This window comes from Halichoerus grypus, chromosome 3 (assembly GCF_964656455.1).
Source record: "Halichoerus grypus chromosome 3, mHalGry1.hap1.1, whole genome shotgun sequence".
NCBI classification, from domain to species: Eukaryota; Metazoa; Chordata; class Mammalia; order Carnivora; family Phocidae; genus Halichoerus; species Halichoerus grypus.
Window position 1 is genome coordinate 122547182 of NC_135714.1, and position 26730 is coordinate 122573911.

General features: G+C 37.6%; 1 protein-coding gene across 2 annotated transcripts in view; it reads left to right on the forward strand.

Moving 5' to 3' along the window:
- Nucleotides 1-26730, forward strand: part of GAB1 (GRB2 associated binding protein 1) — a 123650-nt gene that overhangs the window by 90507 nt on the left and 6413 nt on the right. The window contains exons 4-10 of one of the 2 annotated variants that reach the window (XM_036068986.2): nt 1306-1907; nt 3135-3220; nt 3410-3713; nt 12921-13010; nt 14751-14844; nt 20991-21114; nt 26058-26180. In XM_036068986.2, coding sequence (XP_035924879.1) covers nt 1306-1907; nt 3135-3220; nt 3410-3713; nt 12921-13010; nt 14751-14844; nt 20991-21114; nt 26058-26180 — 1423 coding nt within the window. The remainder of the gene's footprint in view (nt 1-1305; nt 1908-3134; nt 3221-3409; nt 3714-12920; nt 13011-14750; nt 14845-20990; nt 21115-26057; nt 26181-26730) is intronic. The other variant, XM_036068988.2, reaches the window with a different exon arrangement.

A 26730-nucleotide genomic window follows, 5' to 3' on the forward strand; every position in this document is an offset into this window, starting at 1 on the left:
GAAGACATTTCTTTTAATGGCAAGTCAGAAAGGACAATCAGAAGTAAGTTGAGTTTGGTTTGGTACACACAAGCAAGGTAACACCAGGATAACCAAGTAGAAATATATTTGAACGGTTTGAAAATACGGGACTCAGAGTTCGATTGCGAAGATCAGAGTTGTTAACATTCAGTGGAAGGTGAAGTTATGAGAAAGGAGGATTTTTAAATGGTGTGTGTAGTAAAGCATTAGAAGACTGACTTCTGTTGGCTGTTCCAAGGTAGAGACGCAGGAAGAAGGAACCAGTCAGTGAAAGAAGGGAATAATCAGTGAGGGAGAAGGGAAATGAGGATGTTGCAGTATGGGCTCTGTGATACCAGAAGCGGAGAGTTTGAATGAATAAATGGGATACATAGTGCCAGGCATTATTAAGAAATCAGGGAAGATCAGACCTTAAAAAGACTATCACAAGTTATTTTTCTGAAGATTAAGTTCAAGTTCCTACAGGACTTTGGACAACACTCACAGTAGTTAAGGTATCTTGTTAACCATTAAGGAAGTGCATGCAGGGTGCTAGTATTGTTAGCTTCATTTTGGCTTCTACCCAAATTTTGTGTTACCGCAAAAGGCAGAAACTAGAAATGTACCCAAAACATTAAATATGCTCTAATGAGAGTTCTCAAGGTTAATTATTTTTTGGAATTGGCCAACTCTGTGGGTTGTATTTTGATCATCTTTACAGTATTGGCTAAGTGTTTGTTAAAGAAAATTAGTAGAAAGAAAGATACACAAAACCTTTCAAGTTGCCACCTCCTTGTAGGTCACATTGAATTTATGCAATCCCAGGTAATCATTAGACTGTTAGTCTTACAGAACAACAGTTGCCAGGGGTAGGCTAAATAAAGAGCAGTGGACCAAGCTGATAAGTGTTGGCACGAGGTTTCTGCATGCTCTTCAGAGGAAATGCTTTTCCTTGTGTCTATGCCTTAATCATTTACCTTTCTCAGAATTTTGTATCTTTCTAATTCCAGTGCCTCAGGGATCATGGTGTTATGTGTGGATTTAATAGGTGGAGTTGGGGGTGTGGGCCGATACAGGACAGGCATTAGGGAGGACGCTTTGGGTGGTTTTGTGGTGGTGGCTTGTTGTCTGGTGTATAATCATAAAGACTGAGAAACATTCATGCTTTAAATCTTACGGATCGCACAAAAAATCAAATGAAAAAGAGCCGTGTATTTTGATTGCTAAGCTATAAATATATTTATTAAAATGTAGTCTTATGTCTTCACCATGTTTTATTTTCTGTCATTAACAATTTTTATTTAGAACACACGCTGATTCTGCAAAATCCACCTCTTCTGAAACAGACTGCAATGATAACGTCCCTTCTCATAAAAATCCTGCTTCCTCCCAGAACAAACACGGAGTGAATGGCTTTTTTCAGCAGCAAATGATGTATGACTCTCCACCGTCTCGTGCTGCATCTGGTTCCGTAGACTCCAGCCTTTATAACCTGCCCAGGAGTTACTCCCACGATGTTTTACCAAAGGTGTCTCCATCGAGTACCGAGGCAGATGGAGATCTCTATGTTTTTAATACCCCATCTGGGACATCAAGTGTAGAGACTCAAATGAGGCATGTATCTATTAGTTATGACATTCCTCCAACACCTGGTAATACTTATCAGATTCCACGAACATTTCCAGAAGGAACTTTGGGACAGACGTCAAAGCTAGACACTATTCCAGATATTCCTCCACCTCGGCCACCGAAACCACATCCAGCTCATGACCGATCTCCTGTGGAAACGTGCAGTATCACACGCACGGCCTCAGATACTGACAGTAGTTACTGTGTCCCTACAGCAGGGATGCCACCATCACGTAGTAATACCATTTCCACTGTGGATTTGAACAAATTGCGAAAAGGTCAGCTCTAACTGGCTTCTACTGTGTTAGAGGTTAATGGTAGAAAATATGTTCATCTGAATATTTGTTCTTTGCAGCATCGTGTGATGTTAAATGATAGTCCTTTTTTTCTTCAGCTCTGCAGTTACCCACTCACGTAGCGAAGCTGTCAGGGTCTCAGTAGATCGTTGGAAGGGTGTTTGTGCATGCGGCGTGTGCCCGAGTGCATGTTCTGCCGGCAGGGAGAGAGACTTGGAGTTTTCCACCCCTGGAGAAGTATGGCCTTAGTAATACGTTCCTGCCTCAGGAAGTGTGCACCCGTCTTTCCTGCTTTCCATGTATCCTGGGTGGGTGGACTCTCTCCTGGGGCAGAGGAGCAGGAAATGGACCAGCCACAAAGCCTCTCCGAGTCATCCCTTTCCTGTATTTTTGTGCCATTATGGCTGCTGCTGTGTCCCATCTGCTGGGCTCCGTTTCCTTCCTTCCTCGATAAGCAGTTTATATGTTGTGTCTAACTAGTAAACTCTGTTCCAGTCGTGCCATTCCACTTTTGTTTGGTTTTATTTCTCTCTAAAGCTCGGAATCTTCTCTCCCCTTACCCCGGCCACTTCACTTAGTCCTACACCATGTCCCAGAGCCTGCCAAAAGTTACAGACCTTGAGAGGAGAAAGATTCAGTCTGGGTTACACTCTGAGGTTCTTAAAGTCCTAGAAATAGAAGGCTGGAGTTTAAGATGTCCATACCCTAAAAACCGTGTGCTAACGTTTCTGTATGTTGTGGTAGAGTTACCCACCTGTCCTAAAGAAAATAAAGATTTAATGCATCGCGACGAGTAATAATAGGGAGACTTGACTTTAGCCATTCACTACCAATTTCTGATTCTCTTTATGAAGTGGCTCTGTAATCTGATTAAAGGTTACTGAGATATAAGTTAGGACCAAGGTGGTGCAGCAGCTGAGAAAAGAAAAGTATTTCTTTTCTCCATCTTTAAATAACCCATCTCATCCTGGGCTTAGACATTCATTCATTGTCGTAGTCAAATGCTGGTACTGGTCAGCATATTAGTGAGTGTCTGCATTTTCTAGTGATTTAATGTGCCCATTCGGGATATTATTCTGTGAGCATCTTTTTAAAAAACCTGTGTGTGTGCACGCATACCTGCACACAGGTGTGTAAAGAGAGAGAACAGACCATTCTGAGAACTGGCACAGGTGGGAAGAAATGCTGATCGTTTGTTTTCTGTTTTAGATGCTAGTTCTCAAGACTGCTATGATATTCCACGAACATTTCCAAGTGACAGATCTAGTTCACTTGAAGGCTTCCATAACCACTTTGTAAGTATAATTGACCTTGGCGTCATCAAGTGTGTTTCACTCAGGATCTTCACACACAGTGCCCTGAGACTAAATGAGATCACGAAATACAAGTCCCCTCAGCTCCGTATGAATAGGTGTGACTTACAGTTGTGTTTCCCTGTTTGATAATAGTTTCTGTTTATTAAAAGAAATGTATGTGTGTTTTAGAAAATCAAAAATATATTGACAGTGGGAAGCGTATCAAGTGAAGAACTGGATGAAAATTACGTCCCAATGAATCCCAATTCTCCTCCACGACAACATTCCAGCAGTTTTACGGAACCAGTTCAGGAAGCAAATTATGTGCCAATGACTCCGGGAACATTTGATTTTTCTTCATTTGGAATGCAAGTTCCTCCTCCTGCTCATATGGGCTTCCGGTCCAGCCCAAAGACCCCTCCCCGAAGGCCAGTTCCTGTTGCAGACTGTGAACCACCCCCCGTGGATAGGAACCTCAAGCCTGACAGAAAAGGTAAGGAGAGCATGGCATAGTGAAAGGGTTGGGGCAGGGGGGGTGCCAGTTTAGATCTGCCAGCTTAGAGCTGCACTTAACTGTCATGAAATCCCAAATGCTATTGGGACTAGAAATGCTGAAGTATTTCATATTACCTTAGTTATCAACTTGTTTTAAGTGTGATATTGCTATTTGTAGATTAATAATTGTTATATGTTGATGCCCGGGTGAGGTTTCTGTCTCCTGTCTCTAGAGCAGAGGTTACAAACTAAAAATTACTCACAAGGTTTGGCAAGCAACAGGAGAAAATGAGAAACTGGAACGCACTTGCCCATTCTAAATGGAGTAACTAACTGCTCGTTGGCTATAATCCTTTGTTCACTTATGTGAAAATAACGTGGGCCCATATGGGCAAATCATCTGATGTGTCAAGAGAAGCCAGAAATTTCATCTCTTACATGTATTATCTTTTGATTTTTGAATTTGATCAGCTAGTGTAATTTAAAAACAAAAACCAAAAAACACCGCAGACAGACCACACCCTTCTACAGGCTAGCTGTGGTCTTTGGCTGCTGGTTTGTAACCTCTTCTCCAGAGTATATAATATAATATCAACTCAGACTAGAGGTTATTAGTGCATTTGACGTAATTCTTTAAGAACAGTGAGGCTGCTTGTACGGTCTTTCCAGTCTGTCCGTATAACAGCTTCTTTAAAAATGATTCTGCCTTTGCTGGGGTATAAATGCTTCTAGTCTGTTCTTTCATACTGGCCTTCATAAGTAACACTGAATTCTAGGGTAGCATGGTTTGATAAGAATTCAGTATAAAAGAAACTCCAAACTGGTAATACATACCCAGGTTTTTAAATTTGGGGTTTGAGTGGTTAAAACCCAGACATCTAGCTGTGTTGCAGCATGCTGTTAGTGTGATTTAATCTTGACAACCAAATAAGTTAGTATATTGGCTGTGTGATGAGTTGGCACCATTTCTGGGGAATTCAGCACATTTGAAGTCTCCTGTGCTGTACACAGCTTTTTAAGGGCATGTAATATCTGTGTAAATTTCTCATTAACCTGGGTTTTTAGATCATTACTATTTTTCTGATTAAGTTCCAGTTGTGGGGAACAGAGTCTGAGACTCACTCAGAGTATCTGAAGAAAATGAGTTTTGTTTTGTTTTGTTTTGCCTTTAAGTAAGTAAGTAAGGCCGGTCCTGTGCTGAAATGAGAAAAGTTACTGGGAACAGAAGCACTCTCAGGGGACCGTCACTTTGTCCTGCTGTCTGCATTTCTGTCCTGTGGGAAGTCTTTGTATCTGCTTTGTTCTGTCTCACATTCTTTCCCTCTTTTCTTGTTTTCCTGCCCTGGATCCTCTACATGGTTTCTGCCTTCCAGGAGCTGTGGCCTACAACGCCCCTTTGTGGCCTCACTTCTGCCTCCTGGCTCCTTTCTACATGCGTGCAGCTTCTGCATCTGCTGCCTCCATCATTGTTCACTCACTGTAGAGTGCTCACAGAGAATTTGATTTCTCTTATTTGTCTTTTCACACCAGGCCGTAGGATGGATTGTAGGCCAGCCAGTAGATTGGCTGCCACTGGTCAGCTGCCCACCTTTGGTCTGACAGCTGGAAGGATAGTCATGCGTAACACCCACGGCCACCCACAGAGCCCCAGCAGCAGGGCTATAATCAGGGGTGGTTATCTTAGAAAGGGTGTGAGCATCACAGGCTTTTTATTTGACAACTTTTCCTTTTGCTTCTCTTTGTCCTCATTTGTCTTTAAATCTATTTAGGCATTATTAGTCATTTTCTTTGCATACAAAATGCAAAAGTATGTTTGAACATGCATAGATTTATAATTGAGTTCACAGGTTGCTGAAGGATTAAGGTCCAAGTGTCATGAACTCTTCGAAATATTGAAATACTCATTTTTAATGCTAAACTGGTTCTTATTACTTTGTGTGAGCAGCAAATCTCTACTTTTTTTTTTTTAAGATTTATTTATTTATTTTGGAGAGGGAACGAGCATGTGAGCACGAATGGGGGAGGGGCAGAGGAAGAGAATCTTCAAGCAGATTCCCCCGCTGAGCGCAGAGCCCCATGCAGGGCTCGATCTCATGACCCGTTAGATCATGACGCTTAACCAGCTGAGCCACCCAGGTGCCCCATCAGATCTCTACTTTTTAACCCCAAATGTAAGTTTTTTATCTGGAAGTCCTACATAAATGTAGAAGTGGTATTGTTAGGGTAAGTGTACAAAGCGCCTAGTCCTACCTACTGTACTTCTCTGCCTGCCTCTTCCTTTCCTCAGGCTCTGCAGAACACAATTCGAAAATTCCCGGTATATTTCAGTTAGTGATTACACATGGTAAGCATAATGAAGAATCAGAAAAGATCCCTATTTATATGTTAGAAAAGTTTTAAGATCGTAATGATATGCTTTTAGTATTCCCTAGGTCTGACAGAGCTCATGTACCTCATATTATGATATATATCATCTTATGTATATATCATAATAATATGGCATGTGTACTATATATCATTTATATTACATATATGTATAATTATACCTCCCTATGTATATATAGTGAAAGTACTATATATTCTAGTATGGTAGCGGTTAGTTGCCCTAGTTCTCTAAACCAACCTAAAATGACTTTACAGTAGAACAGAACAAAGTAGGTTCTTGGTTACTTCTGGAGGTTGTGTTCAGGCTTTTAAAAATTAAGTGAACTGTTGAGAGACAATCCTGAGCTGTCCAGGTGGTTTATTTGGTATTTATGCTTAGGTACAAAATGAACTGAGAAAGCACCCGGAATAAAATACATCGTTTTTGGCAAAATCAGGGAGACTAGGTTTAGCAAAACAGGGGAGGTTACTAAAATCATAGTAATAAAAAAAATGGTTTTGCTTTTCTTTTAGTACTGTTCTACTTTTTAAATAAATATGATTCAAAAGAGAAAGCATGAGAGACTATTTAACTTAGCAAACTTTATCAACTCACTTTAGGAAGTTATAACTATTCAAGAACAACACATTGAAAACCCAAATTCAGACCTTGGAGCAGTTTATATTTAAAAACTTAAATTGTAGGGGCACCTGGGTGGCTCAGTCGGTTAAGTATCTGACTCTTGATTTTGGCTCGGGTCATGATCTCAGGACCGTGGGATCGAGCCCCATGTCTGGTTCCACACTCAGCATGGAGTCTGCCTGGGATTCTCTCTCCCTCTCCCTCTGCCTCTCCACTACCACCAGCTCCCCCCCACATGCTCGCTCACTCTCTCTTGCTAAAATAAATAAATATATCTTTAAAATAAATAAAAATAAAAACTTAAACTGTAAAACAAATGTCTTATTTGGTCATGAAATTCTTCACATGCATAGCATCAGATGAGTCTGTTTTACTTTCAAATTTTGTGACATCAGATACATGACTCAATCTATTCCAGTATCTCTTATTAACTGTACCTCATAATTAGCAAACCTGATTCTATCAAATATGGCTTGATTAGTTTCAGGGCCCCATATAACTAGTTCAGTACCCAGTGTAACCGATTTCTGTGATTGTCTTCTTTGGAAGAGTCTACAATAAATGAGTGACATTCTAATCTTGTTTATACCCCCATTTATAGATGTCAGCTGCTGTAGTTAGTAGTACAGATAAGTTTTTCGAATACTTCTGAGTAACTGAAGCTTCAGAAATGCATAGATGTTCTAAACACTTACGTTTAATGTATTTTCATGGACCCTTTTGCCCATCACCCAACTTATGGTAGCTATATTTTCACCCCTACTATTTCTGTCACGATAGGATTTGTTACAAACCAAGTTTTGTGTATATTAATAGAGGAGAAAAGCATAATTTACATATATTGTACTAAATATAGGAAAGCAGAGGAGTCATTGTAAAAGCAGGAAAAATTATGTTTTGATTGTTTCAACTGAAAGTTACATTTTAATTGAAAAGCAAGTTTATAAAGTTTTGGAAACTTCTGTAAGCTATCTATCGTGGCTTCTCTTAAAGTAAGTCATTACCTGAATCTCCTGTATTTAACCACTGTGCTGATCTAGGCCCCCTACCCCCATCCAGTCTCCTAACATGATGTGGCAGCCATTTGAGCCTCAGACACTATCTTTATACTTTGTTTTGTTTGGCTTTGTCCAACCATGGCTTTCTGCAGTAGTTCTGACCATTAGTTATTGTATTGATTTTGAAAAAGCAGTGCAAGTTTACTTCTGGTATTTTTGTACATTAGTCGGATTAAAGTATCTTCAGGTATGCATCTTCACTTCAGTATAGGGAGCATCCAAAAGACCAGTCCGGATGAGCTTCCCTAGATGGGTCTTTTTGACACAGTTGACATATTTGCTCTAGACGTTTTTTCAAGAGATCGTCTGAAGTTTTTGAATATGATTAAAAATTAACATGCTTTTGGGCGCCTGGGTGGCTCAGTCGTTAAGTGTCTGCCTTCGGCTCAGGTCATGATCCTGGAGTCCCGGGATCGAGTCCCGCATCGGGCTCCCTGCTCAGCGGGGAGTCTGCTTCTCCCTCTCCTGCTCCCCCCTCTTGTGCTCTCTCTCTCTCTCAAATAAATAAATAAAATCTTAAAAAAAAAAAAATTAACATGCTTTTTATTTCCATTTTTTTTAAATTAACATGCTTTTTCTTTTATACTATAATAAATGTTTGGGAGATGAATGACACTAGGAAATATAACTAGATTTTAATAAACAAGTGTTAAGTTTGAATTAATTTTGGTTTGGTGTTACAGTTTAAAGGAAATGCAAATGGAGTACATTTTTAGGGTGCCTGGCTGGCTTAGTCGGAAGAGCATGTGACTCTTGATCTCAAGCCCCATGTTGGGTGTGGAGATTACTTAAATAAATAAAAACTTAAAAAAAAAGAATGGAGTGCATTTTTATAGCATAGCCTTTACATGCAGATTGTTTCTCCTAAATAGTCTTTACCTTCCAATATATAAGTATCATTATTACATTCTTCATACAGTCAGACCATTAAAACAAGTGTAAAAGTGACCTGGATTAGTTTTTGGAATTATCAGAGGATAATAATGTTGTGAATTATCTTTCTTCTTTCTTGATTTTTGAGATATCTAATGGAAATAGTATAATCTATAAAACTGTGGAAGAGTAAATAATTTAGGCTGAGTTAAACCTGTAGTAAAACAGAAAATAAATTTTCCACTTTGTGTTGAATTTATGTAAGCAGTACCTATGAAAATAATACTTGATAGTGTATGGACTTTGCAAAAAAGATTGCATCTGCTTATTTGAAACATGACCTCATGTGACTGCTTTGACCGTATTTGGGTTGATCAACTTCTTAAACAACATTCAGTTGCTCTTTTTTTCCTACTTAAAAGACCAACAAAAAATTATGATATTGATCAGATTAAACACTACCAGCTTTAAGAGAACAGCAGTTCATCAACATAGATTTAAATGCCTACCAATTATAGGATATAACCTTTGCTAGGCCTTGGGTCTGCAAACACAGGAAGAAAAGGTGGCTTCCCTGAAGAAGTTCACTGTCTAGTGGAGGATGTAGAAAAGTAAACACATTATCATAATTGGCGTGGAAGGGGCTGTGGTTGAGGTAAGCTTTTGGCACTGTTATCTAAGCTCCCCTGAGGAAAGTCTGAGAGGGTGAATGGCAATTAAATGATGGTAGAGGAGGGGGCGATGGCAGAAGATCTTTTAGTCAGAATAAACAGTATACCCAGATCCTTTAAAAGAGGGCAGATGGGACTGGCTGGGTTGTGAGTGGGAGGGAGGGAATAAGATAGGGAGGGAGGAGGGGAGCAAAGTATGAATGGAGGAAGAAATGCCAAATGCCTTGCAGGTGCCTGATCCTGAGGGTGTCACAGTCCATGCTAATGAGTTTGGGCTTTATTCTGAGTACACCATTAAAGGGTTTTATGCAGACAAGTAACATAATCAGGTTGGCCCCTAGAAAGCTCATGCTAAAATTTAAGGATACGCTAGGAAAAAGGACTGTATTCTCTAATGTAAAATGTTACAAAAGTCACATTTTTTCAGCATCTTCCTCAGAGAGTGCTTTGCTCGGTTTTCCAAATCCAGCGTTCTTAAAGCCTTGGTTTAGAAATGATCAAATGAGGAAAGGCATAGCAGAGCCCCTTTCCTGGCTCTTATTTGGTCCCTCAACTTGGGGACTTACAGTGATTTTTAAAGTTTTGAAGACATCTGGAGTATTAGGTGGAGGTTATTTAGCCATACAGTGTCAGCTCATGACTTTCAGAAAAACAAACCAGGTAAGTGAGGAACATATTAAAAACAGGAAGGTCTTAAGAAAAGACTTCAGACTTGCAGATTTTTTATTTTCTTAGGTAAATGAAAACAGACTGTTATATTGTCATTATAAATACAAATTAAAATTTATAAAATAAAGATTAGAGGGAAAGTAGAATTTAGAATGACTTCTTGTAAGAGATCTGCAATGGCAACTGGTAGAGGAAACAAAGCAGGTCTGTGGTGACTCAAAGGACAAATTGCCTTTTGAACATGTAGTGGGAATGCCTGCAGAACAGTCATATGGGGTGGTTGTGTAAATGTGTAGGTTACGATCTCCAGAAGAAGATCTGAACCAGGGATGAAGATCTGTCAACTTGTACTCCAAATTACAGAGCAAGTCACATGATCCAGAGATTGACCCCCCATAAGGGTTAAAGCACCGAAGGAATTTCACCAGTAATCAGTGCGCTCTAAATGAAATAATACTGTTTTCTTTGTTCAAAGGTAGTCTAGCTAAAGCCAAATTGTAATCTGCTGTGGATTTAAAAGTTGAGCCTCGAATGAGTTACTCTGTTTCCTCTCAGAATTTGAGAACCAGTGTATCTCCAGAGTTGGTTTATTTTTGCTTTTACTTTATTATCCTTATTTCTTACTCTTTATTTTCACCCTTTTCTTCAACAATCAGGAAAACATTCAAATATTTGCCAGTAGACAGTAGAGAAGACAGGGCCAAGACAGGCGTACTAATATCTTGGACCTTTTTTCACCTTCCTCTCATAAGTAGTACTGAGCCATCATTTGGGTATGACTTTCATTTCTGTCAGGAACATCAATGTCAAATTGAGTTTGGAGGGATATAAAGAGATAAAGCTAACAAAATGTCTAAGTGACTCAGTACGATTCAGTGCCACACTTCCACATTGCGACTTTGGTCCCCAAATCAACCTTGAGCTTTGCATGGAGTGGAAAATACATATAAATTTTATAAAAACACTTTAAAAACCTCACCTGGTACAATATTTTTCTATTAGGAAAACCAAGGAGTGCCCTTGACAGTGCTTAACAGATGGAATTGGTTTGGAGAAGAGATGATCCGTTCACGGTCAGGTAGTAGAAGGATCACTGCGGGGAGCTGTCAGACATGGGAAGAATGGAACTAGATCGCAGGCAGGTCGAGTTAGCAGTCACAGGACCTTGAGTGTTTAACCACAAACACAGGTGAAAAGTTGAGAAATGTGGAGGGTGACCTCTGGGGGAGAAGCCCAGTGACAAATCAGGAGGAGGCCCAGAGCTAATGAAGCTAGTGGGTCTTTGAGAAAAGGAGGAGAAAAGCAATTATTAAACTTCACGTCACTCACAGATCAGGTACCTGTGGCATTCGAGTAGGTACAAGATCCCGAACTGAACTGACCAGTTCAAAACTGACGTCTAAACACTGGTTTCCTCGGATTTTCGATTGCCCAAAAGGATCGAGAGGTGAAACAGTGTGGACAGCACAGGAGCATACACCAACAGGTGCGAGGCTAGGGGAAGCCTTCATTTGGCCTCTGTAATGTTGTTACCCAAGCAAGTCACGTAACCTCTTTCGTTCTTCAGGGGTATCTCATCCATAAAATGAAGAAGCTGGATTTGATGTGTAAAAGCCTTTTAGCTGTAAAATAAATCTATTTTTCTGTGGTAACCCTTACCCTCTGCCTCTTACTTTTTTTGAAGGGAAGTACATTGTTTTGGGGAGTTGATAAAAAGCTGCCCTCCTCTGTTGTTTTTAGGAAAGTGCCCTGCCAGTGTGGGCCCTGGATAGGTATTCAGCATTAGGGGTAGGATTACAGCCCCAAATCTTATCACTCACATTTTAAACTAGACCTGCCTCATTTCTGAACCAACTCAATGTATTAATTGCCTAACTTAGAAAATTGGTTCATTAGAGAATTCTCACGTTTTATAACCTGGAGATTTCCTATTTTAAGAAACTTTTAACCTTCGGTAGATAAGGTACTAGATATTGGCACTTAATCAGCAAATTCTTAATTTTGCCATCTAATAGATGTTGACTCACTTTTGTAAATGCCAAAAAAAGATGAAAATTTGGTTCCATTGAGAAAAGAGCAGCTTAAATTACTGATTTAAATGATACTGCTACTCTGGCCTCCAGGCTTCCTATGGGAAAAAGTGAGGCCACTGCTGAATGTTAACCCTGTACTTTTCATAGGGCCTTTCAGCAGCACTTGTATGTGGCAGAGAGTAAACGAAAAGAAAATGAGGGCAACTGAATTTATGTTTTCAAATACTTACATGGAAGCTAGACAACCAGCAGTTCCAGAATCAAGACCTCTAATCCTTGCAAAATGATGTCCCCGAGCAACTACCAGTATCCAGGGGAAACATCAGTGGTCTTGGTTTTGATCTTGGATTAGCAGACATTGTAGCGTCAGCCTGCTTCTCTAGAAGGGCTTTTGGACAGGAGGTCAAAGAGTAATCAGATTAAGGTTGTTTAAATACCTCCATTAAATTAAGAAAGTAATATTCTAGGAAAGAAGGCCTTGGTACTTTCTTATCAGACTTCAAAGAAAAGATGTACTTTGAGGTCTGACTGAGGTATTTTATAATTTTTTATTTGATCCAGTTTTCTAAGTCATGTTAGAAGAATAACTAACATGGCACATGTCTTTCCTCCCTTCCCCCAAATAAAGATAACCACTAACCAGTCTGGTTATCCCACTAAAACCTTACCATCTTTTATAACACTTGGCTTGTCACACTGTTGCATGAAGCGTCTTCCTTTCCATTGTACTGAGCATGAATTATATGTAGCAAGATTGAAATATTTTCCACAAACAAACTTTTGTTTATGCTTTGAGATGTAACATTTCTGCTCAGGGCTCTGTTGCTTTTTTACAGAATCCATTTTTCCAATTAAAAAATAACATATTAAGAGAGTCTTCTTTTTACCAATTAGGTCAAAGTCCTAAAATTTTAAGACCCAAACCCCATGGTTTAGAGCGAACTGATTCACAAACCATAGGTGACTTTGCTACAAGAAGAAAGGGTATGTACTTTAGCACCGCATGCTGGATGGGGCATTGGGAATTTATTTATTTTGTGATGGTTTTTTCTTAAAAAGTAAAAGAGAAGAGCCTTAAGTACTACTGATGTTGTAAATAAAGCTTCCTAGCACATTATTTCTAAAGTGAATGCTTCCCATAATGTGTGTCTTCCCATTGTGGCTTTCCATAGACCCAAGTCTACTTGTTATGCCGTGAATAGCAGCATGATAAATTTGATAATACATGATATTTAGTCTTGTCCTTTTGCATTATTCTCTTAACCTTTTGGACATCCATACATTGTTTTCATTAAGCTTGTGAGCTACTTGTGAGTTCCAAATGCCTTCTTTATTTATATAGAATGTGGTATATATTCTGTTCTGAGACAAAATAAAGAATCACTTCCCATGGATTATTTTATGCCATTACTTAGAATTTGACAGCTTAAACTGCCATTAGCCTTTGAGTTTCAAAAAAGTGAAACATAAGAATTAAAGAAATATGTTCACTAAGCACAATATTCTGTGCTTGTCTATTTTAAGTGTATAGGTGAGCAAGATTTAAACTCAGACTTAATCTAGTCTTCAGAAAATCACATTGAGTTTTTTGTTTTGAATAGACAAAAATACTTACAAGCCCCAGTGAATCTGCATAGTCCTTTAAAATGACCAACTATTTTATAGTTTGATGGTAATTATAACATAGTTGATTAAAAGTATGAGTTGAGTAAAAGTATGTCCATATATGGACAAAGACTAGAAGAAGGAAACCTAGAAAAATGAAATTTTTTTCTTTGGAGTGGCAGGATGAAACGTAACCAAAATATTTACCCAGTATGTTTAAATAGTCTCCTAAAATATAATTAATATTAACATATAGTTTTATTTCTTTTGTTCATTTAATTTATTTCTGAAAAATGTTTCATTCTTGACCTTAAGGGCTGAGAGCTCTGTGGTATTTACTAGCGTGGTAATTCTCTGTTGTAATAATGAGGTACATAAGCAAAGACCACTTATAAATCAAGTCAATAAGAATATTAGTGTTTATTATTATTTAATTTGATAAAGGATATTGTTGGCTAAATAAGCTAAAAATTTGAGGTAATTTTTAATAATGGCCTTCTCTCAGAGCTGAGTTTGAGTCTTAAAATGTTATTATTGCTTTCTTTTATTTGTTTTCAGATTGGGCTTGAATTAGTTTAAAAGATTTGGTCAATTCTTTTTTCAGTTTTTGATTTTAGCAAAGTTTGGTGTTTAATGCTTTCTATACATCATATTATATATATAGTTGTATAACTGATGCTTCAGTGTTGAAGAGTAGAAATGTTTTTACATAGAAATTAAAGCTCCATACTTGGGGATAAAATTAGTTTTTAAAAAAAGGAAATAAGGAAATAATGAAAGGTATACATTAAGTAACTAAAGGAATTGGGTCACATTACCCTTTCTTCTCGTTTAGTTTATTTTCATAAAATATTAAATTAAGAAGCAACGTGTTGTAATAGAGCTTTAGACTTTTGAGTCAACAACCATGAAACATTATTGGATTTAGCTTTTGTCACTCATTATTTAGCTGTGTAACCTTGGGCAAATCACGTAACATCCATGAAGCTGGTTTCATGTGTGAAACCAGCTGGTCTTAGATGTACTCTGGCTGTAACGTATAAGTAGAGAGAGTGAGGATCTTGTTTTGTTTTCCAAATTTCTGTATACTGAAGCCTCTTTTTCTCTTTTTCATTTCAGCCAAGCCAGCGCCTTTAGAAATAAAACCTTTGCCAGAATGGGAAGAGCTACAAGCCCCAGTTAGATCTCCCATCACTAGGAGTTTTGCTCGAGAGTAAGTCTTTGTTTAAAATATGTACCTTGATTGTTCACTATAATGGAAAATACCTGGAACAGTGGTTCCCAAAGTATGGTCTGGGAAGCCCCTCCTTTTCGGGTTCTGTGAGGTCAAAACTGTTTTCATTAAGATGCTAAGATGGCTTTTGCCTTTTCCATTCTCTTTGTCTCATGAGTATTTGCTGGACTTTTCCAGAGGCTACATAGTGTTTGATCATATCCCTGGGACAGGTAATAAATAGAAAATATTTGTGTATTTGTGTACACAAAAAAAATTTGTGTAATTTCTAAAGTGAATGCTTTTTTGTTTTTTGTTTTTTGTTTTTTGTTTGTTTTTATGTATAAGTCTATTTTTTAAATTCAATTAGTTAACATATAATGTATTACCAGTTTCAGAGGTAGAGGTCAGTGATTCATCAGTCTTATATAATAACCAGTGCTCATTACATCATGTGCCCTCCTTAATATCTACCACGCAGTTACCCCATCCCCCCACCCCCCTCCCCTCCAGCAACCCTCAGTTTGTTTCCTATGATTAAAATTCTCTTATGGTTTGTCTCCCTCTCTGATTTCATCTTGTTTTATTTTTTCTTCCCTTCCCCTATGATCCTCTGTTTTGTTTCTTAAATTCCACATATGAGTGAGATCATATGATAATTGTCTTTCTCTGATTGACTTATTTAGCTTAGCATAATACCCTCTAGTTCCATCCTTGCCACTGGAAATGGCAAGATTTCATTTTTTTGAATGCCGAGTAGTATTCCATTGTGTGTATATATATATCACATCTTCTTTATCCATTCATCTGTGGATGGACATCTGGGCTCTTTCCATAGTTTGGCTGTTGTGGACATTGCTGCTATAAACACTGGGGTGCATGTGCCCTTTTGGATCACTCCATTTGTATCTTTGGGGTTAAATACCTACTAGTGCAATTGCTGGGTCGTAGGGTAGTTCTATTTTCAACTTTTTGAGGAACCTCCATACTGTTTTCCAGAGTAGCTGCACCAGCTTGCATTCCCACCAACAGTGTAAGAGGGTTCCCCTTTCTCCGCATCCTCGCCAACATCTGTCGTTTCCTGACTTGTTAATTTTAGCCATTCTGACTGGTGTGAGGTGGTATCTTATTGAGGTTTTGATTTGTATTTCCCTGATGCCGAGTGATGTTGAGCATTTTTTCATGTGTCGGTTGCCATTTGGATGTCTTCTTTGCAGAAATGGCTGTTCATGCCTTCTGCCCATTTCTTAATTGGATGATTTGTTCTTTGGGTGTTGAGTTTGATAAGTTCTTTATAGATTTTGGATACTAGCCCTTTATCTGATAAGGCATTTGCAAATACCTTCTCACATTCTGTCAGTTGTCTTTCGGTTTTGTCAACTGTTTCCTTTGCTGTGCAAAATCTTTTTATCTTGATGAAGTCCCAATAGTTCATTTTTGCCTTTGTTTCTCTGGCCTTTGGAGACGTGTCTAGCAAGAAGTTGCTGCGGCCAAGGTCACAGAGGTTTCTGCCTATGTTCTTCTCTAGGATTTTGATGGATTCCTGTTTCACATTTAGGTCTTTCATCCATTTTGAGTCTATTTTTATGTATGATGAAAGGAAATGGTCCAGTTTCATTCTTCTGCATGTGGCTGTGCAATTTTCCCAACACCATTTGTTGAAGAGACCATCTTTTTTCTACTGGATATTCTTTCATGCTTTGTCGAAGATCAGCTGACCATAGAGTTGAGGGTCTATTTCCGGGTTCTCTATTCTGTTCCATTGATCTGTGTGTCTGTTTTTGTACCAGTACCATACTGTTTTGATGAATATAGCTTTGTAATAGAGCTTGAAGTCCAGAATTTTGATGCCACCAGCTTTGGGGTTTTTTTTCAACATTCCTTTGGCTATTCAGGGTCTTTTCTGGTTCCATACAAATTTTAGGATTATTTGTTCCAGCTCTGTGAAAAAAGTTGATGGCATTTTGATAGGGATTACAATGAATTGCTCTAGGTAGCACAGACATTTTAACAATATTTGTTCTTCTAATCCATAAACTTGCAATGTTTTTCCATTTCTTTGTGTCTTCCTCAATTTCTTAAATGAGTGATCTATAGTTTTCTGAATACAGATTCTTTGCCTCTTTGGTTAGATTTATTCCTAGGTATCTTACGGTTTTGGTGCAATTGTAAATGGTATCGACTCCTTAATCTCTCTTTCTTCTGTCTCATTGTTAGTGTATAGAAATGCAACTGATTTCTGGGCATTGATTTTATATCCTGCCACTTGAATTCCTGTATGAATTCTAGCAATTTTGGGGTGGGGTCTTTTGGGTTTTTCACATAGAGTATCACGTCATCTGCAAAGAGTGAGAGTTTGACTTCTTTGCCAATTTGGATGCCTTTTATTTCTTTTTGTTGTCTGATTGCTGAGGCTAGGACTTCTAGTACTGTGTTGAATAAAAAATTGGTGAGGGGTGACATGCCTGTCATGTTTCTGACCTTAGGGGGAAAGCTCTCAGTTTTCCCCATTGAGAATGATATTTACTCTGGGCTTTTCATAGATGGCTTCTATGATATTGAGGTATGTTCCCTCTATCCCTACACTGTGAAGAGTTTTAATCAAGAAAGGATGCTGTACTTTGTCAAATGCTTTTTCTGCATCTACTGAGAGGATCATATGGTTCTTGTCCTTTCTTTTATTAATGTGGTGTATCACGTAGATTAATTTGCAGATGTTGAACCAACCTGCAGCCCAGGAATAAATCCCACTTGGTCATGGTGAATAATTCTTTTAATGTACTGTTGGATCCTATTGGCTAGTATCTTGGTGAGAATTTTTGCATCCATATTCATCAGGGATATTGGTCTGTAATTCTTTTTGGTGGGGTCTTTGTCTGGTTTTGGGATCAAGGTAATGCTGGCTTCGTAAAAAGAGTTTGGAAGTTTTCCTTCCGTTTCGATTTTTTGGAACAGTTTCAGAATAGGTATTAATTCTTCTTTCAATTTTTGGTAGAATTCCCCTGGGAAGCCATCTGGCCCTGGGCTCTTTTTTGTTGGGAGATTTTTGATTACTGTTTCAATTTCCTTGCTGGTTATGGGTCTGTTCAGGTTTTCTATTTCTTCCTGGTTCAGTTTTGATAGTTTATACATCTCTAGGAATGCATCCATTTCTTCCAGATTGCCTAATTTGCTGGCATATAGTTGCTCATAATATGTTCTTATAATTGTTTGTAGTTCTTTGGTGTTGGTTGTGATCTCTCCTCTTTCATTCATGATTGTATTTATTTGGGTACTTTCTCTTTTCTTTTGATAAGTCTGGCCAGGGATTTATCAATTTTATTAATTCTTTCAAAAAACCAGCTTCTAGTTTCATTGATCTGTTCTACTGTTCTTTTGGTTTCTATTTCATTGATTTCTGCTCTGATCTTTATTATTTCTCTTCTCCTGCTGGGTTTAGGCTTTATTTGCTGTTCTTTCTCCAGCTCCTTTAGGTTTAAGGTTAGGTTGTGATTTGAGACTTTGTGTTTTTGGGGAAGGCTTGTATTGCTGTATACTTCCCTCTTAGGACTGCCTTTGTTGAATCCCAAAGATTTTGAACAGTCGTGTTTTCATTTTCATTTGTTTCCATGAATTTTTTTAATTCTTCTTTAATGTCCTGGTTGACTCATTCATTCTTTAGTAGGATGCTCTTTAGCCTCCATGTTTTGAGTTCTTTCCAGATTTCCTCTTGTGATTGAGTTCAACTTTCAAAGCATTGTAGTCTGAAAATATGCAGGGAATGATCCCAATCTTTTGGTTCCGGTTGAGACCTGATTTGTGACCCAGAATGTGATCTATTCTGGAGAATGTTCTGTGTGCAGTAGAGAAGAATATGTATTCTGTTGCTTTGGGATGGAATTTTCTGAGTATATCTGTGAAGTCCATCTGGTCCAGTGTGTCATTTAAAGCCTTTATTTCCTTGTTGATCTTTTGCTTAAATGATCTGTCCATTTCGGTGAGGAGGGTGTTAAAGTCCCCTACTATTATTGTATTATTGTCGATGTGTTTCTTTGATTTTGTTATTAATTGGCTGCTCCCATGTTAGGGGCATAGATACTTAAAATTGTTAGATCTTCTTGTTGGATAGACCCATTAAGTATGATGCAGTGTCCTTCCTCATCTCTTATTACAGTCTTTGGTTTAAAACCTAATTTGTCTGATATAAGGATTGCCACCCCAGCTTTCTTTTGATGTCCATTAGCATGATAAATGGTTTTCCACCCCCTCACTTTCAATCTGGAGGTGTCTTTAGGTCTAAAACGAGTCTCTTGCAGACAGCATATCCCCGGGTCTTGCCTTTTTATCCAATCTGATACCCTTTGTCTTTTGATTGGGGTATTTAGCCCATTTACATTCAGAGTAACTATGGAGAGATGAATTTAGTGCCATTGTATTACCTGTGAAGTTACTGTTTCTGTATATTGTTTCTGTTCCTTTCTGGTTTATGTTACTTTTGGGCTGTCTCTTTGTTTACAGGATCCCCTATAATATTTCTTGCCAGGCTGGTTTAGTGATTAGAAATTCTTTTAGTTTCTGTTTCTCCTGGAAGCTTTTTATCTCTCTTTCTATTTTGAATGACATCCTTGCTGGATAAAGTATTCTTGGCTGTATGTTTTTCTCATTTAGCACACTGAATATATCATGCCAGTCCTTTCTGGCCTGCCAGGTCTCTATGGATAGGTCTGCTGCCAGTCTAATGTTTCTACCCTTGTAGGTTATAGACCTCTTGTCCTGAGCAGCTTTCAGGATTTTCTCCTTGTGAGATTTGCATGTTTCACTATTATATGTTGAGGTTTTGACCTATTTTTATTGACTTTGAGGGGGGTTGTCTGTGCCTCCTGGACTTGAATGCCTGTTTCCTTCCACAGATGAGGGAAGTTCTCAGCTATGATTTGCTCCAATATACCTTCTGTCTCTCTCTTTCTCTCTCTCTCTCTTTTTTTTTTTTTTGTCTTCTTCTGGGATCCCAGTTATTCTAATACTGTTTCACTTTATGGTATCTCTTATCTCTCGAATTTTCCCCTTGTGATCCAGTAGTGTTTCTCTCTCTTTTTCTCGCCTTCCTTATTCTCCATCATTTGGTCTTCTATATCACTAATTCTCTCTTCTGCCTCATTTATCCTAGCAGTTAGAGCCTCCATTTTTTATTGCATCTCATTAATAGCTTTTTTATTTCGACTTGGTTTGATTTTAGTTCTTTTATTTCTCCAGAAAGGGATTCTCTAGTGTCTTCTATGCTTTTTTCAAGCCTAGCTATTATCTTTATAATCATTATTCTGAACTCTAGTTCCAACGTCTTACTTATGTCCATACCGATTAGGTCCCTGGCAGTCGGTACTGCCTCTTATTTGCTTTTGAGGTGAATTTTTCTGTCTTGTCATTCTTGCAGAAAGTGGTCACTTTTCTATTTGTGGAGTTGCAGCTGTTCTTTTCTTAGATCTCTGGTTGAGTTCACAGGTGTTCAGAATGATTTGATAGCTATCTAGCTGAATTCCTGGGACCAGACCAGACTAAGGTCTCCTACTCCTCCACCATCCTGGACTATTACTCTTGTGTTTTTAAGAAATGTTCTATTATTTGTAATATGGTAAATAGGTATAACCCAAATAAACAAAGTTCCTTGGGGTTCTCAATAATTTTTAAGGGTGTAAATGGTTCATGAGGCTAGAAATTTCTGAGACCCACTGATCTGGAAAATACGGCAGTTTCTTGTGGGGGTTATTTAATCAAGATTTTTGTGAATATGTGAAGTTACAAACCTGCATTAAATATGTGTTTGTGTTTTATGTGTTCATATAGCTAGTTTTTTTAACTAGGAACTCTTCAATATTCCTTTTCATATCTGTGACTTTCTACTTATCCCCCAAATCACTGGCAATACTTTTTTTGTTCTACACAAGGAATTTGATGCCTGAAGATATACTTTTTACTATATAGCTATAAACATTAGGTGTGCATTTGAATGTATGCAGTAAGTTGTATTAAAATAAATGTATACAATAAATGATTGTAAACTTTAGTGAATATTTCTGAAAGAATATAAACTATCACTCATTTTTATTTTGGAAGTGATTTTAGAAACTGTTGTTCAGGTTTAGGTTTGTAATAGTAGTTTCTGTAATTAGCTCCTCTAGGTTTCCCTTGTCTCCCCGACCGGATTCAGTGCATAGCACAACTTCAAGCAGCGACTCCCACGACAGTGAAGAGAATTACGTTCCCATGAACCCAAACCTGTCCAGCGAGGACTCAGTACGTAATGTCTGCATCTTCACTTCTGTCTTTCCAAGCAGCCCTTCCAAGTCCTGCACGCCAGGACATTTCTTCCAGTCTCTAAATCTTACCTTTATATACTTAAGGAAAAAGGATAGAAGACAATTTTTTTAAAATGCTTTTTAAATAATAATGTTGTAAAGTTTAAAACCAATAAAGCATCAGTGTGTAATATCAGCATCTATAAAGTAGATAAAAATTAGTTAAAAATCATAAAAATTTTATAGTTATATTTCTTCTAAGATATATTTGATTTTTGAAACTATCCAAGAAAATATACTGGAAGTATTTCATAATGCAGTTCTCCAGGCCCACTTTATGGCACTCTTAGAGTGAAATGATCTTATATAGGAGGCCTTTTGATAATCTTTCAATAATATACCCTTAGATGTGGCTTAGATTACAGACCTGTTACAAACCTGATTTGTTTCAGATTGGCTGTATTACCATAAGGCACAAGCATTTGATAATTGTAGCAAGGCTGTGTTCTCCAGAAGTTACATAGTTGCTAGAAAATACTGCAGCTATTTAAGAATACAAGCTATTTTAATGTTGAAATAATATTTTGCTTTTGTTTTCCCTCAAATCAGGTTCAGTGCTTGCTCTGTTACTTGTATTTTAGTAGATGAGTATATCAGTTATGATTAGGTTCACCTCCAAGTAACAAAAGATAAACAAATTAACAATGACTTTAAACAGACATTTATTTCTTTCTCATATAAGAGTCCAGAGAGGCAAGCCAGGATTGTTGTGGCAGCCCTGTTTTACAAAGTCCTCGGGGACTCTGACCCCTTCCAGTTCTCCTATCCGCCATCTTCTGGGTGTGGTTCACATGCTCCTAGAACAAGGGGTGCTGCACCAGCAATTCACATTCTAAAGCTGCAGAATAGAGGAAAGCCTAGCTGCCTTATAAAGAAGGTTCCCAGAAACTGCCATACACACTGTGTGGCCACATAGACACAAAAGGGGCTGGGAAACATCCTTTGTTCTGAGGGACAGTGGGCCTGGCTAAAAACCCATTCATGTGGGAGAGGGAAAGGCAGATGTTAGGGCACAACCAGGTAGTATCTGCCAGGATAAGCAAGCATGTGATACCAAAATTTGGAATGGGTAACATTTTAGTGACTTTATTTACTTTAAAGCAATACTCTAGAGATTCAAAATAGAATCTCTATCAACAAATTTGTTTTACTTCTTTAATGTACTTTAGGCAAAAACAGGTTCCTCACAAAAATTAGGTGATTTGAAAAGCTTGATGTGGTGCTTAAACTAATTAACTTTGAAATATCAAATTTATACATTGTTCAAAATGAATAAGATAATTTAAAATATTTATATCAGCCCTGGATTAGAATACAAACTAGCTATATCAATAATGCTTTCACTAATTTTTTAAGGCAGAGCAATTTTTATTAATTGGTTTCTGCTTTTGCATTCAAGATTTTTCAACTTGATAAGTGGCGTTTTATTATTTTTATTAACTTATTTTTTTCTCATTATAGTAAATAGACTGGTAAAAGTCTACATAAATCCTCAGTGCAATATCAGAGTACATATTGTTATCAATTTTTATCTTTAGGTGGTTGAATGGATTTTTTTTATTACAAAAGTAATTATTTTCTGAGATACTAAAAGAGTTTCCTTTTGCCCAAAGTAATAAATTACCATAAAAATCTTGGAAAGGACATGTAATAGGCAAGTTTGGAAATGTGATTTGTCACAAGTTAGTGTTAGGTGAAGGGAAAAGATGAGAAAGAAAAACATTACAATCAGAAAGTCAAAGGAAATTAAGAAAATAAAATTTTCTTTTATCCCTTATATCATTAAGCCAGAAAGGTCCTTTTGCCTGCCAGCTAATGATTTTCTAAAGTACTTCAGTCCTAAGTGTTAGAAATAAGCAAAAATGTTCCCAGTAAAAATATCCACCCCCCCCCCATTCACAATAGAAAAGCCAGCCACCATTTCCATTTCCTCATGCTGCTAGCTATAAGAGTTCATCATAGTCCAGACAACTCTTCCTTAGAAAAGAACATGATAGTTACACCAATGTTTTCCATACCTCTTGGAAGTTAGTACATTAATGGAATACCATAGAAATTCACAAGATCTCATTATGCTTGGACTGATGAAGTCAGTAAAAAAAATTGTCTTGGAGAAGTTGAGACAGGATCAGATCAAATCTGGCTTATGCCTACAATGAAGATTAAATTCTGTACATTGAAGTTTCAAAGCATGATACATTTACCATCCTGGTGATCATAGAGCAGGCAGTGTTTAATGAAACCATGATGCTGGCCTATTAATTTACAGAGATCCAAAGTCAGGCATTCGTGAAGTGAACCCTTAAAATGACACTTGAAATTTGGGTGACCGTACCTCACTACTAAAGACATAAATACTGTTATATAACAATGACAACAAAAATACGTTCAACAATTGCCCGTACTTTAAAAAGAATTTTAGAAAATCAAAGCACTACTGTTTTTTTTTTTTTTAAATCATAGAACATTTATGATAACTCCTAGAATCTTAGGGTTTTTCTAAACTGTTTTGGGAAAACACTGGTTTAAAGACTAGAACGCAGGGACAGGTTGTTCCTAGTTGAGATTAGATCAAGAGTAAATGGACTACCTTGCAGGGACACAAATTTTAACAATACTTAAAGATGAAAAAATTTCCAATTCTAATAATAACTAGACAGAAAACAGTTTAACCAGCAATTCTGAGAAATTCTCTTTAGGAACAACTTGAGTTTAAATTAAAATGTACATCATATGAACTCATAGGTTCCTTTCTTAGCCTTGCAATACCATGAACAACGCTAGGCATTTCCAATTAGGGGAATTCCAGGTTTGGGTTCTCTCACGAGTCACATTTGAATACAAAATTTTACACACACACACACACACACACACACTTCTGCCTGATTTTTTATGTGAGAATGAAATATGGAGTCATTCAGAAAAAAAAATTTCAGTTTCTTTATGAATTAGGAACAAAAGAGAGGGAAATAGCTATTTGTACTAATTGAGCAGCAAAACTTGCTTACATTTTTTTGTGCCCTAGATGTTATTTTCAATATTTTTTTAATGTTTTATCAGTAGTAGTTGGTAAACTTGGTTTAAAAATCTGTTCCTACAGATAGAGCCCTCACATTCAGTCATGCAGCTTGCTCGCTGCATTAATACGCTGTGTACAGTATGTAATATGTCCGGTAGACTGCAGAGTATTGCCTTTGTGGGCACGTGCAGTTCAGACTGTGTCCTGCTCACCAGGCCGTGGGCCTGGACAGAGCTGTGTAGCCCTACAGGCAGGAACACCTTTTTCTAATTCACAGAAATGTTTCACACGGGCTATCAGCAGCCCTGCTTCAAATGAGGAGATAAATTCAGTATTTAATTTCTAGCAATTTCCTTTCCCTAAATCACAGTTTACTCTGTTTAACTCGAACTAAAAGAAAAGGAGTAGCAATATAAAAGAATCAACAGGGGGTGTGTGGGTAGCTTAGTTGGTCAAGTGTCCAGCTCTTGATTTTGGCTCAGGTGATGAACTCAGGGTCCTGAGATCAAGCCCTGCCTGGGGCTGTGCACTGGGCGTGGAGCCTGCTTAAGATTCTCTCTCCCTCTCCCTCCACCCCACCCCTGCTGGTATGCACGCCTACACTCTATCTCTCTCTCTTAAAAAAAAAGAACAGAACCAGGTTTATGCAGTTTCCAAATTGTTTTGTTCATTATAATAAGTATAAATTTTAAGTATATTACATCATTACAGTTTTCTTCAGAAGTATGAGATAATATGTGAATATTCATATGTACGTGATAGAAGACACAAGGATGGAAGCTGCTAATGAATATGTATATAGTCTTGCCTATGAGAAGTCCAGAACATTTCTGGGTGAGGTTAAAAGCAGCAAGGCAGGGAAACAAGGCATTTGTTGGCACACGTTTAGAAGGACTGTTGTAATTAGCGTAGAGGATATATGTGCAGGGGCATAAATTCATGTCATCCTTTCCTTCTTATTCAGCATTGATCTTCAGGTTCCTAATAGCCTGTTGCTTTTACATTTTTCTGCCTCAGGCTTTTTTGTTTTTATCATTTATTGCCATCCTCTATCTTCCTTTTTCCTTTATCTTTTTTTAGAAAGTAGCCCTTCTATGGTACAATTCCTATTAGGACGGAAGAGATAAGGCTAAAGAGAAGACAGAAGAAATGAAGTGGTAAAAATTCCAGATGGTTGAAACAAAACAAATTTTGCCAGTGGAGTAATTGTTCATAGCCTTTAGTTAACATACATATTATAAACTAATTTCAGTGTGAGAGCTTTTTTTTTTTAAGATTTACTTATTTATTTATTTGAGAGAGAGAGAGAAAGTGCAAGCAGGAGGAGGGCCAGAGGGAGAGGGAGACTCAAGCAGACTCCCCACTGAGCACAGAGCCGACCGCATGATCCTAAGATCATGACCTGAGCCTAAACCCAGAGTCGATTGCTCAACTGACTGAGCCCACCAAGTGCCCAACATGAAAGCCTTTAAATAAAACATAGAACTTACTAAAAATTTTAATTAGAAAGCAAGGAGTGAAAGGATCTGTTAGTTTAAAGATATAATTGTGTAAAGATACCATTTTAATAATGTTCAGGTGGTCCTATCACAACTAACTGTAGCTTCATGTCTTAGTCTTAGTTTGAACCAAGTTTGACTTTTGAAACTGCATTTAACTTGCTCTAAGCTAAGTTGTAACTAATTTTATTAATATTACTTATTTTCCTCCAATCCTCAAAGGTTACTTAACTTTCTAAGCAGACATTGTTTTAAGCCATATCCTCTTGAAATAAATATTTTGGCTTTAATAGATGATAAACAAGATAAGCAGTATGTCTCATGGATGTCCAACAGTTGATTTTGTTGTATCACCATTTTTAGAATCTTTTTGGCAGTAATAGTCTTGATGGAAGAAGCAGTCCTATGGTCAAGCCCAAAGGAGACAAACAAGTGGAATACCTGGATCTAGACTTAGATTCTGGGAAATCCACACCACCACGTAAGGTAAGTGAAATCTCATTCTATAAACGCAATCAGCTCACCTTTTGTAAACCCACAGACTCATGTTTCCTTTGGGGAAATTTTATTAGTATGTTTAATTTAAATTTAGTAAAGTCTGTTACTTAATATTGTTTCATAAATCACAATTAACAAAGTTATGGAGACTAATAAGTTAATTTTTTCCTTTTTGATGGTACAGAAATTATACACTTCTTCTCTTTTAGTGGTTACTGTTGAAGTGCTTGCTTAACAAAATCTGAAGTTAATCATTGTCTTCATTCTCTCACATTACTCCCCTTCTGACTTACGTGCTATTTTTGTCCAATGTTGTGGTTTTTTTCCTTTTGTTAAATCCACAAATTACACAATAGTACTATTAGTAGTATTCTTTATAATATAGACAGTGTTTACTTACATTTTCCTACATACTTGCAAACTTCTCTTTCTTATCATTTCTTCTTGTATTTTAGCCCTTCCTCCCATAATCATTTTTTTTTCTTTTTTTCTTGGGGGGGGCGGTGAGAGGGGCATGTGGGGAGAAGAGCAGAGGGAG